The sequence below is a fragment of the Rhagoletis pomonella genome, unplaced genomic scaffold (genome assembly GCF_013731165.1).
Source record: "Rhagoletis pomonella isolate Grant_MI unplaced genomic scaffold, Rhpom_1.0 Rhpom_scaffold_00008, whole genome shotgun sequence".
In the NCBI taxonomy this organism is placed as follows: domain Eukaryota; kingdom Metazoa; phylum Arthropoda; class Insecta; order Diptera; family Tephritidae; genus Rhagoletis; species Rhagoletis pomonella.
Window position 1 is genome coordinate 13,300,017 of NW_023458562.1, and position 15,575 is coordinate 13,315,591.

Below are 15,575 nucleotides of genomic sequence, written 5' to 3' on the forward strand. Positions count from 1 at the left end.
AAAAAAAAAAAAAAAAAAAAAAAAAAAAAATACCCAACCAATTATGCATGCACGCTGAATTCGCCGACAAGTATTTTAGAAATGATGGAATAGCTGTACGTGGGCTTATCGTGGCTATTTAATAATCTCATAAAGTTTGGCGCAAAAAAAGCAACATGTTTTTGGTATGATATTAAGCGAGAAACTACAATGCTTTAAATAGTACAGAAGTTCTAGCGGTATGCAAATGTTGGGAGTATTGGTCTGAGTCTAGAAAGTCAATTTGAAAACTGTGAGGTAATTAACCACAAAACTTTAATGCCTTGATTATACTATATATGAAGCTCTGTACTCTGGTCTTATACTATGTTAGTTCACATTTAATAAGGCCAGACCCTGTGGCCACTGGTGTTTTTACTAGGCTAACTATTTTACATAAATTTCACATTTCTATGTTATGCCTATGCCGTTCGGTATGAAATGATACCAGTGAGAGCTATTGTTCGCTGGAGGGTGAAGAGCTTTCATGTGAACTTGGTATGCTGTTGCATTTTAGAACTATCAGGCAAATAGGGCCTGAGGAATCTATAGGGTTACCATTAACTAAATACATTGACATCAAAAATTGCGGCCCCTATATGGAATCATATTAGTCCCCACGGTGGTACACTGACCGCTCCAAAACACCAGAAGGCATTGGGACAGCTACTTATGGTATGGTCGCAGAATGAGGACATCCGTGCCCATGGGCACAACCAGAGCATCTACCAAGCGGAAGTATACGCCATAAACCGGTATACAGAGATTAACTTACGTAGATACCACCGTAGTGAGATAATCATGATCCTTAGCGACAGCCAGGCGGCACTTAAGGCACCTTGAATGTATTTACACAAGAGAATAAAGGGGTATGAGATAGCGGATGGTTTAGTCTAGAGGCTGTAGTAACTGGATAACAAAAAAAATGTCTATAAGAGCTTTATAGTGGTTTACTTGCGCAAAACTGAAGTGAAAATATTCCACCATTTTGCTCTATAAAATAGTTTTAAAATCTCTTATTAGACCAAAAGAGTCCAGAAGGCGAGGCTTCGTATCGCAAAATGTTGCTTTGTTATTAGTTTCCAAATGGTAATGCAATTTTATTAGGATATTAGGTGGTCTACAACATGAGTTTATAAAACATTTGAAAGTCTTTTCATCCACTTTGTGTAGAGCCTTTGATCTAAAAGTGATCACTGTGTTACGCTCTTTTTGTTCGTACGTTAAAGATATTAAAGAAAAATGTATATTGGGTTCTTTATTAGAGCAACAGAAGCCAGAATTTTTAGATTTTTTTCTGTCTGTCTCAGAATAATAATTATTTCATGGTGGAGTTTTAAAAAAGTTTTCCAAAGAAGAATAATAAAATTATTTTCAAAATAATTATCAGCGAGATAAATATTTTTAAGTTTTCGAAGACTTTTATATTAATTTATTTAATTGTGTGAAGGAACGAATACTTCCTTGCGTAACTTAAGCTACTCTGGCTATAACAAGCACTTTTCTACATAGTTAACCATTTGAAGCCAATATCTAAATTTGTTTCCAAAATGTAGATATGCTTCTTTATTCTCATCGCCTCTGACATTTTTATCTCTATTTCTATTTTGATTCCATTAGTTGATACATATTTAGCACCGGTTATTGAAAAAATATACTAACAAATTTCTTTCCGCCTCTAAAAAATTGCCTCTCATGCTCCAAGCTGATTTTTGTAGCCACCCCAAATATGCCACTATATAAATCAAGTTGTCTGCTAAGTAACAACAGGCCGGCGACTTTTGGCATGGTAACTGGAAAAAATAAAAGGAAATGCGAAACTTGTATCGCAAAAAAAGAAGAATTTAAGTACAAAACGTCAAAAACAGGAGCTAAAAGAAAAAGACGAAGGTAAAAAGGGCAAGCCACCAGGAAACACTACCCGGCCGGACAGTTAAACATACCGGCTCTGTGATTACGACAAATTTATCAACGTACCGGAGTTGGGCGCTTTATAAGCGGCACCACAATACGGTTTGCGAACAAAATATTTACTTTCGCCTTTATTTATTTTTATTTTGCAGTCATCGTTTTGCTAGACACTATTTTTTTTTGCTTTAAAATACACGCTCTTATTCAACTGTATGTATTCCTACTTATTTTTCCTTTTTTCGTTGGCTGACCAAAGCAAAAAGGGAAATCAATTCAATTTGCATGAGCGTCAACGTACGCAACGCTGAATGTTTGTACTTTGTTATTGATTTGTTGTAATTTCGTTTCGTTTACCACCGAAGGGTTGGCTTTTTTTCTCCTTTTTGGTTGTTAACACCGAAAAGGATATGTATATTCAAAGCCCGATTTTTTTAATTTTGCTATCAGTTTTTTTGCAAACTCTTTTTGGCAAATGGTAGATTATTCAGCGCGATTTATCGGCATTCAGGCTTCATAAGCGCCAATTAAAGGCAGTATGGTGCAAATTTTTAGATAAAAACTGAATTTTGTTTAGTTTGTAGACTTTGTAATTTGCTAACAAATGTTAATAAAGTATTTAAGTTAAATAAAACTCCAAATAACTTTACAAAGTTATCCGCATTGCACTTGAAGTGAATTCAGCTAGTTTTAAACTTATACAGCAGACTTTCGAAGAGTAGCACTAAACGTAACAGAAGGCGGGCCGCGATGCTGGTAACAGAAGAAGTGTAAGGTCTCCTCTGCGTTGGAAAGATTAGGGGGATAAGGACTTGGCTTCATATCGCATTTCCAATTGGCGCAAGAAATGACTGACGTGCATTGGCGGACACGGCCAGAAGCGCTTAGACGGGTACAGCGTCAATCAAGAAGAAGAAGAAGTACTAAAAGCTACTTATGAATAGTTAAAAGCGAATATTGGTAAGACTAAGGTAAACAAAAAAAAATATAGATTTCCAAGTAACTCAGGCTACTGCAGTGATTTTTAGCACGTAAATATTTCGGCGTTTTATTCTGTTTCACAAAAGATCTAAAAGATTTTAGTTATCTCCTTCCTCTGGAGTTTAGTATTAGACGAAGTCCTGCAAATGCTATTGGAGAATGGAATCTAATTCCGGAGCTATGCGAATTATATAGTCATACTAGCAAGGAGCAGCAAGTTTGACAACACTCTATGTAACTTAATCCAAAGGAGATTAAAGATAAGAAAAGAGTAGTGTGTAAATGTGTGTATCAACATAAACCCAACGAAAGCAGCCATCATCCCGTTCACTAGAAGAAGAATCCTAACGGGAATGAGGACCATGACTCTGAATGGCATAGACGTCAGCACTGTTTTGGATATTTGGACATCACGCTCGACAAAAACTGTAGTGGAAGAAACACGTTGATATGGCGACATCCAAATCCACAAGAGCACTAATGGTATGAAAACATCTTGCAGGAAAATCTTGGGAAATCAGGTACTCAGATGGGTGTATGCCACGATTGTCAAACCAATGATAACCTGACGAGCGGTGGTATCGGGCTCGATAGTCAACCGAGTGACTTTGAGGCGCTTACTCACGAAATTACAACGTCTCGCATGTGTGTTTATCACATGCGTAATGTGCACCTGACCTATGGCAGAAATGGAAGCTATTCTTGATTTTACGCTGCTGCATATTGGTATAGAGCTGGCATTCAAACGATTCCTAATAAACTTCACTAGAGAAACATGGGGTAGAGAGAGAGGATAGTAACATCTCCTAAAATGGTATCTCTCGGGGAATAGATACCCATAACTCAATTCCCGCGAGGGGATATCAGCAGCATTATTAGCTTCTAAAGGCACTTCAAAACAGCAAGCTGAGCCGATACTAACATCCTTAAATATTTCTAGCTGCACTCTCTTATTTGGAACACAGATGGCTCAAAAACACATGTGGGCATTAGAGCCGGCATCTTTGGTTCCCATGGTCAAACTGCCTAGAATATTTTAATCGGTGGTTCACGCCATAATCCTGTGAGCAGGGATTAATTTTCAGTGAAAATATTGCAGCGAAAACGTCCAAATACTAAGCGATAGTCGGGATGCACTCATTACTCTTCATTCTTATGAAATCAAGTCTGCACGGGTTCTGAAGTACGTAGGGAGAAAAAATGTCTTCCTTTCCTGGGTGTCGGGCCACAAAAGCACATAGGGAAATGAAGAGGCAGACAAGCTTGCTAGGGAAGCCGCAGTAACAACACCAATAGGCTCGATTGCTTCTTTGCAATAGAATCACACACTATCAAAAAGAACTGCAGTGGAACTAAGTCTCTGGGCAGCGTGAAACCAACAAGCTATTGGGGGTATACAATAGGAAAAGACATGATAAGCTCATTAACCTACCAAAAGCTAAGAATTTTAAAAATTGCTGATTAAGGAGTCACCTATAAAAACTTGGGATTCGGTCCACCGATTCATGCCGTTTTTGTGATAGAGAAGCTGAATTTTCTGGGCACATACCCCAGAAATGCGATTCAGTTGCAAGGAGACGAGAGAAATATCTCGAGGCACTAAATCGACAGCCGAAACACATGCACTCGATGTTGCCAAACAATCTACTTGATTTCCTAAGGGAGCTGGGATTGACAGAGGTGCTGTAAGGGGCAAGAGGGCACGAAATATCTCCTGGTGGCAGGCAATTTCTCAAGTAAACATCTAAAATAATTTGTTGGATTTGCTTAGAATTTTGATATATGGTCGGATTTATTATTTAACGTAAGAAGCTATTGGCGATCTAATGTGAAAACTGCCTTTACATATATGTGGGATCTGATTCAGAATGATGCGCTTAAAAGCTGACGAAGTGAACGAACTGCCGGAGAGGACGATGGATATTGTAAGCACCTAAGGGCGTTTTCCCTTTTTTGAGGCGAAAGCGACTAACTTAAAAGAGTTCGATACTCAGCATTAATTTCAAGAGAGGCCAAGAGTTCAGTTAAAATATCAAATAAGATACGTAATTTTAGTTTCGTGAAATAGCACAATCTGACTATACACACTGTGATGTTATTCAGCTCACTACAGTGCAATTCAGCAGCAGTTTTTCCCTTTAACTTCATAAAATGCATTTGTTTGAAGTCGAAATCTATTGGCGCAATTCAGCAGCGGATCCATTCCTGCCTTTTCATAAAATGCAAAAAAATATGTTTTCTCTAAGTTCAAACCTACAAAAGGCAGCCTATTAAAATAAAAAGCTAGATTTAAATACGCGCAAACGTTTTTGTTATAAAACCAAAATGTTAACAAATTTGCTGGACGTACTTTTACATGATTCCGCAGGTGAGTTGTGTAAATTTCTCATGCGTTAAGGTACCACCAAAACCCACCTAAAATCAAACCAACTATATTCAGCGCAATTCAGAATAATTCAGCAACTTTTAATTAATTTCTTAAGCAGTGAAGAGTATAAAATGCTTTCATATCTTGCAATTCAATCACTTGTTATCCTCAACAAAAACTTTCCACCACTATTCAGCCCTTTCTGCCGCCATTCAGCAATATTCAGCAAAAACCATTTGCCAACTAACAGCCTTGCTGCCAAAAATACGCAATCAGACATACAAATAAACCATTTAAAATGCATAACATTCCCCACAAAAAAAAAGTACCAACACCAATAAACAATCAGATTTATAGCTTACCCCAAACGCTGCTGTTCATGCTCTTCCTCATCCTCCATTATGTCGACAGTTGCATTCGAACCAACCATAGACGCTGGGCCCGACATCAAAGCACCCAATTGTGTGGTAACTGCTGTTGTTGTTGGCGGATTACCGCTACACGTCGCCGCCGCTATTGATGTTGTTGCTGTTGCTGTTGCTGTCAATCCAGCTGTCAACATCGCAATGGAAGTTGCATTTGTTGCATTCAATGTTGAAGTGGTTGGTGTTGTTGTAGCCGATTGTGTTGCTGTTGTGGTAGTATTTGTTGAATTATTTCCACCATTTATGCCACAACTAACGCCACCACTGCCATCGTTTTGTTGTAATAATAAATCATGTCTACAGGTTATATCTCGTTCGCCGGCTACTAATGTGCTGATCTCCGGTGGCAGAGGTTTTGTGAGGAATTTCGCTCGACGAATACCTAGAAATTAAATTGAAATGGAGAATTAAAATGTTAAGCGAGGATGTAGTGTTTGGAAGTGATGTGTAATATACGAATTGTTTTTGGGTCAAAATTTAGCAGGTAGATCGTTTAATAAATTATTTTTTACACGTGACCAAAATGCATTTGTTGAATATTTAGTGTTTATTATATTCAGCACTCTCAGTTCAGCAGCTGAAATTTTGTGTAAACTCCGCCATTTTGGTGATAAGACTTTTAAAAATATTCTTTGATTGTTATAAAGTATTAGTTTTGTATCTATTGTCAAAACATATCACACTAAAATTAAATTCAGCACAATTTTTGCGCCATCCATGAATTTATTTGTATATATTTTAGCTGGAAAATTACACTGCTATACATGCAGCACAACAACATTTAAAGATTTTTGACTCAGCAAACTGTTTTTTTCAATTCAGTACCTCTCTGGCGCTGAAACTAAAAACACTTTGTTTTATTAAGCAAGTAATTAGTATGGCTATTCTATTGCATTGTATTTGTCGCAGTAAAAGATGATTTCAATTCAGCATATCTTAACTAAATTCAGCACAAAATATTGTTTTGGCTGAAAACATTTTTGATAAAAAATATTAAAAAACACTGCCTTTCAGATTTCGTTTATATTCAGCGCCATCTGATCATATTCAGCAAAGCAATGTATTTCGCAATTGGAAAAATAAATTTCCCAGCCTTCCTCTTTTTAATCAATGCGAATTTGATCTTTATAAGCTAATATAAACGAAACCTAATTAAATTCGGCAATTGGTATTGCTTAGTTATTAGACAACAACTTTCTTGTCTTATGCTCGCATTTGTCATAGTTAAAAACTGATTTATTTCATATTCAGCACGACTTAATGAATTCAGCAGAGCATTCATTTGAGCTTAGAAATCTTTTATAAAGCAAAAATTAAAAGTACTGTGCATTTAATTTCTCATGCGTATTCAGCATATTTTTAACTTACTTAGCACTTATATTTTATAATAAGTCCAAGTAGTATGGCTAATCCATTGCCGTGTATTTATGGCAGTAAGAGCCGATTGAAATTCAGCATAGCTTAACTGAATTCAGCACCGCATATCTCTTTGGCTAAAAATATTTATAATAACATATATTAAAAATACTTTGCTTTTAACATTTCGTGCCTATTCAGCGCCATTTAATCATATTCAGCACATATTTTACTATAAAAATGAGAATAAATATTTTTCTCAGCTCATATAAAAGACACCCAATTCAATTCAACAATTCTCGAAACTTGTATTTTCACCTTTGGAAATCTTTGTTTAAAGGTAGAATGAGAAGGAATGATTTAGGAATACAAAAATAATTTATATCTATTAAACCTAATTTTTTTTGCCAAGCACGACTTCAAGTGAAAATTAAATTTAATACTCGAGTGCCTAATTTGCATTTGTGTATTTACACATAAGATCGACAACAACGCACACATTCAGGTGACCTTTGCACTTTTCCATTCAGCCGTTGACATCTTGGCGTCAAGTTACACACAAAACAAATTAGGAAGAAAAACAATAAAGCATTCTACTTCGTGGCACATTCATCGCCCGCCACGTACGTGTCACAAGGCATCATTGTCATCATCAATAAAAAAAAGTGTGTCATGCATGACACAAGGCTGTGCGTGTGTGTATTTACTGTCAGCATTTTTCTATTGCTCCTCCGTTCTGTTGGCCATAGTCAAAGTGCCCTACTCGTCATCGTTCTGACTTTTCACTTTTCTCGACTCATTTAAAATATTTTGTAAGTACTTAATGCCTCATGTGAGAGCTTAAGTTGAACCCTTGTTTAGTATCTGCCTTCATGGCAAGCTAGTCATGGACTAAATCGCACCTATTTACTTTTAAACTTTACAAATATTTTGTGTTCCTCTTTTTCTGCACCCCTATTCCACAACCAACCACTTGTCACAGCTGCCACAACTTAAGACCTAAATTAAATGAAGTGATTGATTACCGTATTTTAACAGTAATGCTTGTTGTGCAGCGCTTTACAACGAGTTAAGGGCTCCATGTTTATGTATGCTCGACTATCAAGCCGTCTCGTATTTCACCTGGCTGCGTCTGTTGACGTTGCTGCGTTTGTGTTGGTTAAGTTGTATTTGAGTTTAGCAAATTGCTCAAGTTGTGTGTTAAAGGGCGCCAATTTACGCTGTCACAATGACGAAGATTGTTAATTAAATCGATGTGGATGGTGCGTTTGAGGTAAACGTACGTTAAAGGTTTTTAAAAGAATTTACGCAGCTGAATTTGGCTATACATTGCGGTGATGGGCATTGTTTGAACTCAATATATTGATTCAATTCAGCGCACTTTTAAGCAATTCAGCTGATTCAATAAGGAGCGCTTTAAATGACAAGCACTTTTTTTGTAAAATTACTGCCGTTGGAATTTGTATTTCTCGCAAGCTTATTTCAGCACATTTTAAGGTAATTAAGCTGACATTCATTATTGCTCAGCAGTACTTAAAATTGTAGGTGTAGAGTAAGACGCATTTCATATCCCAAAGTTCTGGCTTATTCAGCGTATTTTATAAAAACTTACTTGGCGAATACTACAAGTATTTAGATTAAAAGTGCGCACTCTGTTTTAAAACGGTTCAGCTTTTTAAAAATTTCAGCTATTGTCTTTATTAAATAAGCTGAATTGAGTGCTGAAAATCTGAATAACTTATTTTGAAAAAAAAATTTTATAAAACTAATTAGATTTTTATTAATGTTATTTTATGTATATTTAAAGCTATTTTTTAGCTGAATTTGAATTAACTTGCTATTGGTCAGCGTAATTCAGCTGCATAATATGAACTTTAGTTAGTAGTCAAATGCCACTTATTCCAATATCTGAAAATGCAATATTAAACATCGATTCAGCTCTTCTAAGCCTCATTCAGCGCATACGAGCTTCACATTTTGAACGGTAAAAACCAGCTTGATGCTGATTCTAAAACCAAAAATACTGCATTAGCTCAATTCAGCTACATTTGGCACAAATTAAAGTACATAATATTTTTTTAAATATTATGTCGGATTTATATTAGCTATAGCACTCCGCCATCCCTAAGCAACCTGATTAGGATCTCTTGGTAAATTTAGCTTTATTCAGCATAGTTAATCTTCACTGTGAACAGTTGTATATCTCCATTAAAACTTAATTGCATGCTTTTAATGCAATTCAGCTGTACTTATGTTCTGAAGTATAGTTCTAAATTGAATGTTGCTTATACCGATACTTGCTAATATAACATCTCAGCTGTTCGCAGTCTCATTCAGCGCGAATCCGCTGCACGAAAGAAAACAACTTGGTGATTATTATATTACCAAACATACTGCATTAGCTCATTTGGTTCAATTCAGCTACATTAAGCACAAATTTAAGTACATATTTTTTAATATTATCTCGAGCCTTTTATGATTTATAGCACTGCGTCATTCAGCTTAATTCAGCACAGTTCAGTTTTATTCTGAACAGTTCTAGGTAGGTAGGTTGTCGCGGTCGTCTATAAGACACACTTAGGCTCAGGGCCCATTGTGATGCCGCATGTTGGGTCAGCAACTCCCAATCCCTCCTAAAACCACACACAGTTCTACGTCTGCATTAAACTTAACTTTCTTTATTTCAAAGCAATTCAGCTGCCTATTGTGAAGCATAAATCAAAATTATATTATAATATTTCCTAATGTAACATGTAAGCTCAATTCAGCTCTCCTCAGCAGAATTCAGCTGCATGTTATGAATTAGGAAAAGAAATTTCAAGTTGATTCTTTTACCAAAATTATAGTATTAGCTCAGTGAGCTCCATTCAGCAATATTTAGGGAAATTTTAACTATATAATATGCTGTGTGCACATATTATCTCTAGGCTTATAGAGTTCTACCAGGTTGTCCGCAAAACATAAAACTGGTACTGTTTTTTCAGCTCGTTTCAGCTATTTAGCTTCAGTTCAGCGCTTTCCTGCTGTGTAAGTTTTTGTCGAAAGCATTTCCCTCCAAACACTCAGCAAATTTTCAACACTAGTTTCCTAGAAAACTCCGCTGACACAATATTCGCTTCGTACGATGCGGTTGCAATCATTTATCTTTGAAGCTTTCCACACTGCACATGCCAAAATATCCAACAAATCAATTTCTCTACATTGCAACATCGCATGCCATGCAAGCCATTTGCAGTCTAAAGCGACAAGCAAACGACTCACAGTGTTTCGACTATATGGAGGCAGGTAGAAAAAAGTCATGGTGACAGTTGATAAAAAAAATCGGTTTGACTTCGAGAGGGAATAGTAAAAGTCATAAGTACCAAATTTTACATTATTTACTCACCCCCCTTCTTCACGAACGATACATTTCCAAACAAGTAAGAAAGTTTAAGTTCGGGCGGAGCCGAACATTAAATACCCGGCGCAAGCATTAAATATATGTTTTTTCACCTTTCCGAAACCTACCGCTAGATGGTAAGCCGGGGTGTATCAATTTTGAGTAAATTGGCGTCCTTCAATTTCGAAATATTGAAGTTTCAAGCATTTCTGAAATTTACCGTTATATGAGAAGCGGCCGTTATATTAGTCTGATTTCAATAATCTTCAACGTTTTGCTTATATGTGGCAAGCACAATAACCACACCGAGTTTGGTACAAATTGGTAGAACGGTTACCGATATACTTATATGTGATCATAAGTGGGCGGTGCCACGCCCATTTTCCAAAATTTTACCATAAACGTATTTCTTGGTAAAGAATTGTTGCAAGCATCAATTTTGAATAAATAGCTTCAATATTTACTGATTATCGAAGATTTTGTATTTCTCTAAATTACCGTTATATGGGATGTGGGCGTGGTTATTGTCCGGTTTTAAAAAGTTTCGGCGATTTTTTATGCTGTACCCAGGCCAACAACTGTACCAAGTTTGGAAGAAATTAGCGGTTACCAAGATATACACATGTAACCATAAGTGGGCGTGGCTACGCCCATTTTCCAAAAATTTATAATATTCTTATTTTTAGTCTAAAACTTATTATAAATATCAATTTTGAGTGAATAATCTCCTGTAGTTTCTGAAAATTACCGTTATATGGGAAGTAGGCGTGGTTATCGAGCGATTTTAAAAATTTGGTATGTTGTGCGAAGGCCAACAACTGTGCCATCTTTGGAAGAAATTGGTGCAGCGGTTACCAAGATATACAGTTTTCGTATTTCTGGAAATTACCGTTATATGGGAAGTGGGCGTGGTTAAAGTCCGATTGCGCCCATTTTCAACACCAACCTACCTTGGATTAAGGGAAACTTACATACCAAATTTCGTTGGGATATCTCAATTTTTGCTCGAGTTATCGTGTACACGGACAGACGGACAGACGGACACACGGACGGACAGACAGACATGGCTTAATCGATTTCTTTTTTCATCCTGATCATTTATGTATACATTTGTCTATATCTATCTCGATTCGTTTTGGCTGTTACAAACAACCGTTATATGAACAAAATTAATATACCCTTGTGCACAAGTGCGCTCGGGTATAAAAAATACGGGAATGGGCGCGATACCGACTAATCAGTTTAGTTGCATTTGGCGCTGAACCCATTACAGAAAGTGGTGGAATATTCAGGTGAAGGTATTTATCATTTATTTGATATTTTCCTATTTTCTTACCAAAAAATTTACTTTGAAATGTAGATGCTAAAGATTACACTGGTCTACAAATTTCAACTTTTTTTCTGCGAATAAGACGGGAGCTGGTGTTTCTGAACGGATTTTTCGTGCTGAACACGAATCCGGGGTCAAAAATGTCCCATCACGTCACGTTTTCGAGAAAAAAGGGGTTGAAACCCCTAAAAACAGCGTTTTTGGCCATTTTCGAAAAATTATAGAGCTGAACCCTGACGTGGTACAAATTTTGCATATATCAGAAATTAAAGGCTAAACCGTGCCCTTTCGAATGAGCCCTATGCCGAATTGATCGCGTGCACCCTTAAAGCAGGGGGTGTATCAAAAATGGCCAAAAACGCTGTTTTTAGGGGTTTCAACCCCTTTTTTCTCGAAAACGTGACGTGATGGGAAGTTTTGGACCCCAGATTCGTGTTCAGCACGAAAAATCCGTTCGGAAACACCAGGTCCCGTCTTATTCGCAAAACCCTTGTAGACCAGTGTTATTAGTAAAAAAAAGTGTGAGGACCGGTACTTGAAATTAGACTAATATTTTAGAGAATTGTATGTAGTTTTCGATTATATATAATTTGATCTTTGCGCGCGACTTTGCAAATATATGTAATTTTTGATTTTCTTAATTTTTGATTTTCAGCTTCTTTTTGCATAATTTGGCGAAAAGAATTTTTCAAAGAATGAAAAAATCCCACCAGATATTGGGAAAAAAGCGAGTATTGACACCTAAGTCATTTTATTGTATAACCACGGTTTTATGAGAGTGGAAAGCAGGAAACAAAAATTAGCCAAAATTCCATCACATTGAATGACTGGGCCCACATTTTTTGTGAGTTTTGAACGTTATAGTAATCCAATCTTCCCCATATTTTATATTTAGGGTTTTCTAATAAAACAAAGACTACAAACTAAATTTCATCGAAATCGGACGAGATTTAATGTTTCCGCCCACAAGAGTAGAGGGCGTGGCAATTATTCCACCTTTACAAAATTTCATAATTCTCTATTTCTAAGTAAAACTAGAGCACATGTCAAGCTTCAGTGAAATCGGTGCAGGTGTACTATTATTTCCATCTGCCTCCATATAGTCGAAACACTGTGCGACGAGTGGAATACTTTAAGCAAGCACAATCAGCGTGATGTCCGAAATGTTTGAATCAGCAAAAGCAGGAAATAATGCTGTGAATTATATCGCTTGGTTGAGCCGATCAGACACCATTTGAGCGCGCTGTCAACGCCTGCTGACATCCATTGCCGTTGCGGATGGCGTAGCTATGTTGTGTCACACGCAGCTGTTGGCATATTGCAAGTCAGATCAACATTGTTAGCGACAACGGTGAACGGAGTGGAGTAAGTTAAATGCAATTAAAAGTTGCGATGGTATGGTAAACATGAATGTATTGTTGTTGTTAGCATGCAAGGAACGTGACATTCGCCCTTCTCATGCTGCATGGTGAACGACTATGTAGTTGATGAGCGTATTACGGAGTTATTTATGAGAGATTGAATGCTTTGGCATGAATTTTAGTGAGATTTACGAATGTGGTCATCTGATTTTAAATTGGAAATAAAAAATGTATAATCTTGGTATCAAAATGAAAGCTATTGGAGTAAGCTTTAATAGGCATAACTTGGCATAGACTGACCGCTCAACCAAGTAGTTAAAAGCCAAGCATTGGCATCAAGAGAAAGATATTTCTTCGAAAGTTTTGGATATATTTTTTACTTAGAATAGAATACGGGCACGGACAGTGGCGCACTACACAATTTTAGGCTTTAGTCTCGGGTCAGCTGATATTCCGGACATGTGGCGTCATCTTTTACAGCGCAAATAGATTATGTGACTCCAAAACTGAGTCTCGAGAGACCGTTTAAAGAGTTGATGGTCAGCGTTAAGGTGCAAAGATGGTTGATGCGGCGATGCTTATTTGAAGGAAGTAGGAGCTGCAATTTGTTGATTTGAAGAGGAAATTTGCAGCTTCCTTAAGCAAACGAACAAAAACAGTATTTTTCAGGCTAAAATTTGTGAAATAAGAAAATCGACAGAGAAATTGCAGAAAACAAGTCCGCCAAGTGGCAGTTGGGCAACCATTAAGGCTCTACTTTCATATTCTATCTACCAGCAAAGCAGCAAAATATCAGTGAGAGTGACACCGCAATTAATTCGATCCCTGGGAGAAAGGTGTTGAAGTGAAAAAAGAGCTCATGAACTTGTCAAATCGAGCATTCTTCTTGATGTCTGACCCATGAGTACCAATATTCATACCGCCATAGGAAATATCAAGATCACACAAACTGCTCACGCACCGCCAGTAAGATATGAGGGCTATTCGCGATTCGGTGCATAAGAGCTGACAAATTAATGCACTTGCAGAAATATGCCATGGATTGTGAGCGACCTTTATTAAACTGTCATGGTAAAACTTTTTTAATCAACTGATAGAAATGTCAACCAGAGTTGCAATGCATAGCATTTTTATGCTTTGGATTTTCGGTATTGCAAATTTGTCAAGCCATGACAAATGCAAATGCGTGTATTTTGTTTGTGTATTGCAAATAATTTGCAATACAAATTTGCAATGCAATGATGCTAGGCCATTTGCACCGGATCGCGAATAGTCCTATGGTGTATGAGCTTACTTGGTGTTGCAAATACTATGTATAGATGCCACGAGTGGAGACGATAGGATGATCAGACTCAAGATTCCTGGTAGGACTACTGATGGTGTTGATGTAGTTGTCTTTCGAGTCGATGTTAGAATGTTCCATATTTACCTAAACTACCGGCTTTATCATTTTATTTATTACGTAGCGTCGTTTCTCCCGAATGCTGGTGGGCATATTCGATGACCTTCTCGTTGGCATCTTCTTTTAGCTTAATTTCGCCCAAAAATCGGTTACTTTGATCGGAAAATTTTTAAGTTTTGCTATTCTCACTCCGAAGCCTAGCTTTTTATCCACCTTTCATAGGGAGGCTTTGGGCCTTCTTCGTTCAGACTTAGAAGGTTCGAGGGCTTTTGTGCGCCCGTCAATGACCCTTTGTGTGAATGGTACCCAGTAATTAATGCGGATTTTTGGGTTTAACAGCTATTGGAGGTACACCCGTTTACTGCGGTTCATGGCTATAGTCAAATGTAGGCCCTAGATCTTTTCTAGTCAAATGTGGGCCCTATGCCTTCTAGGTACCTCATGACCTGGGATAAGCTTGATCTTCAAAACGCCCTAAACGTCCCCGAACTCGGCTATGCTCTACTTTAATATCAATACCCTCTATCTGCAAAAACTCAATTTTTCAGGAGAGCAAAAAAACTGTTTTGACAGCTATTTTTAAAAGTGTTAATAATTTTAAGTACCTACGCATGTCTTAAAAATTCACGCTTGCAGAATAATGAAAATATCAGTTCTTTAGATGTAAATGTTATGTTAAACTAAGTTTTTAACACATAAATCATTGGTCACATAATTTTAATGGTATTTTTGTGTCGAAAGAGTATTTCACAAGATTTCGAAATTATATGAGACGAATTAGCATTGTTAAAGAGGGCTTCGATGGCTGATTTACTTTCCGTGCATATGAGGAAATTTCCTTCGTTTTTAAGAGGCGAAACGTGCAGCTTCTAGCAATTATAGATGCCGAGCAGTACGCGGGAAAAGCACCGACGACAATTTTAATACCAAGCCCTTTTGTTACCGCAAAAGAACAGCCGGTATCATATCTGGAACCGACTGTGAAAATAAGCTCTCAGATCATTTATGAGTATAGAACTGGGCAAATTCCCTTGCGGTAGAGTTTTT

At 37.1% G+C, this 15,575-nt stretch overlaps 1 protein-coding gene across 6 annotated transcripts in view; it reads right to left on the minus strand.

Annotated features, from left to right (window-relative positions):
• Positions 1 to 15,575, minus strand: part of LOC118744217 — a 240,237-nt gene that overhangs the window by 24,741 nt on the left and 199,921 nt on the right. For all 6 annotated transcript variants that reach the window (XM_036477081.1, XM_036477079.1, XM_036477077.1 and 3 more), the window contains one exon: positions 5,638 to 6,082. In XM_036477081.1, the coding sequence (XP_036332974.1) occupies positions 5,638 to 6,082 (445 nt within the window). The remainder of the gene's footprint in view (positions 1 to 5,637; positions 6,083 to 15,575) is intronic.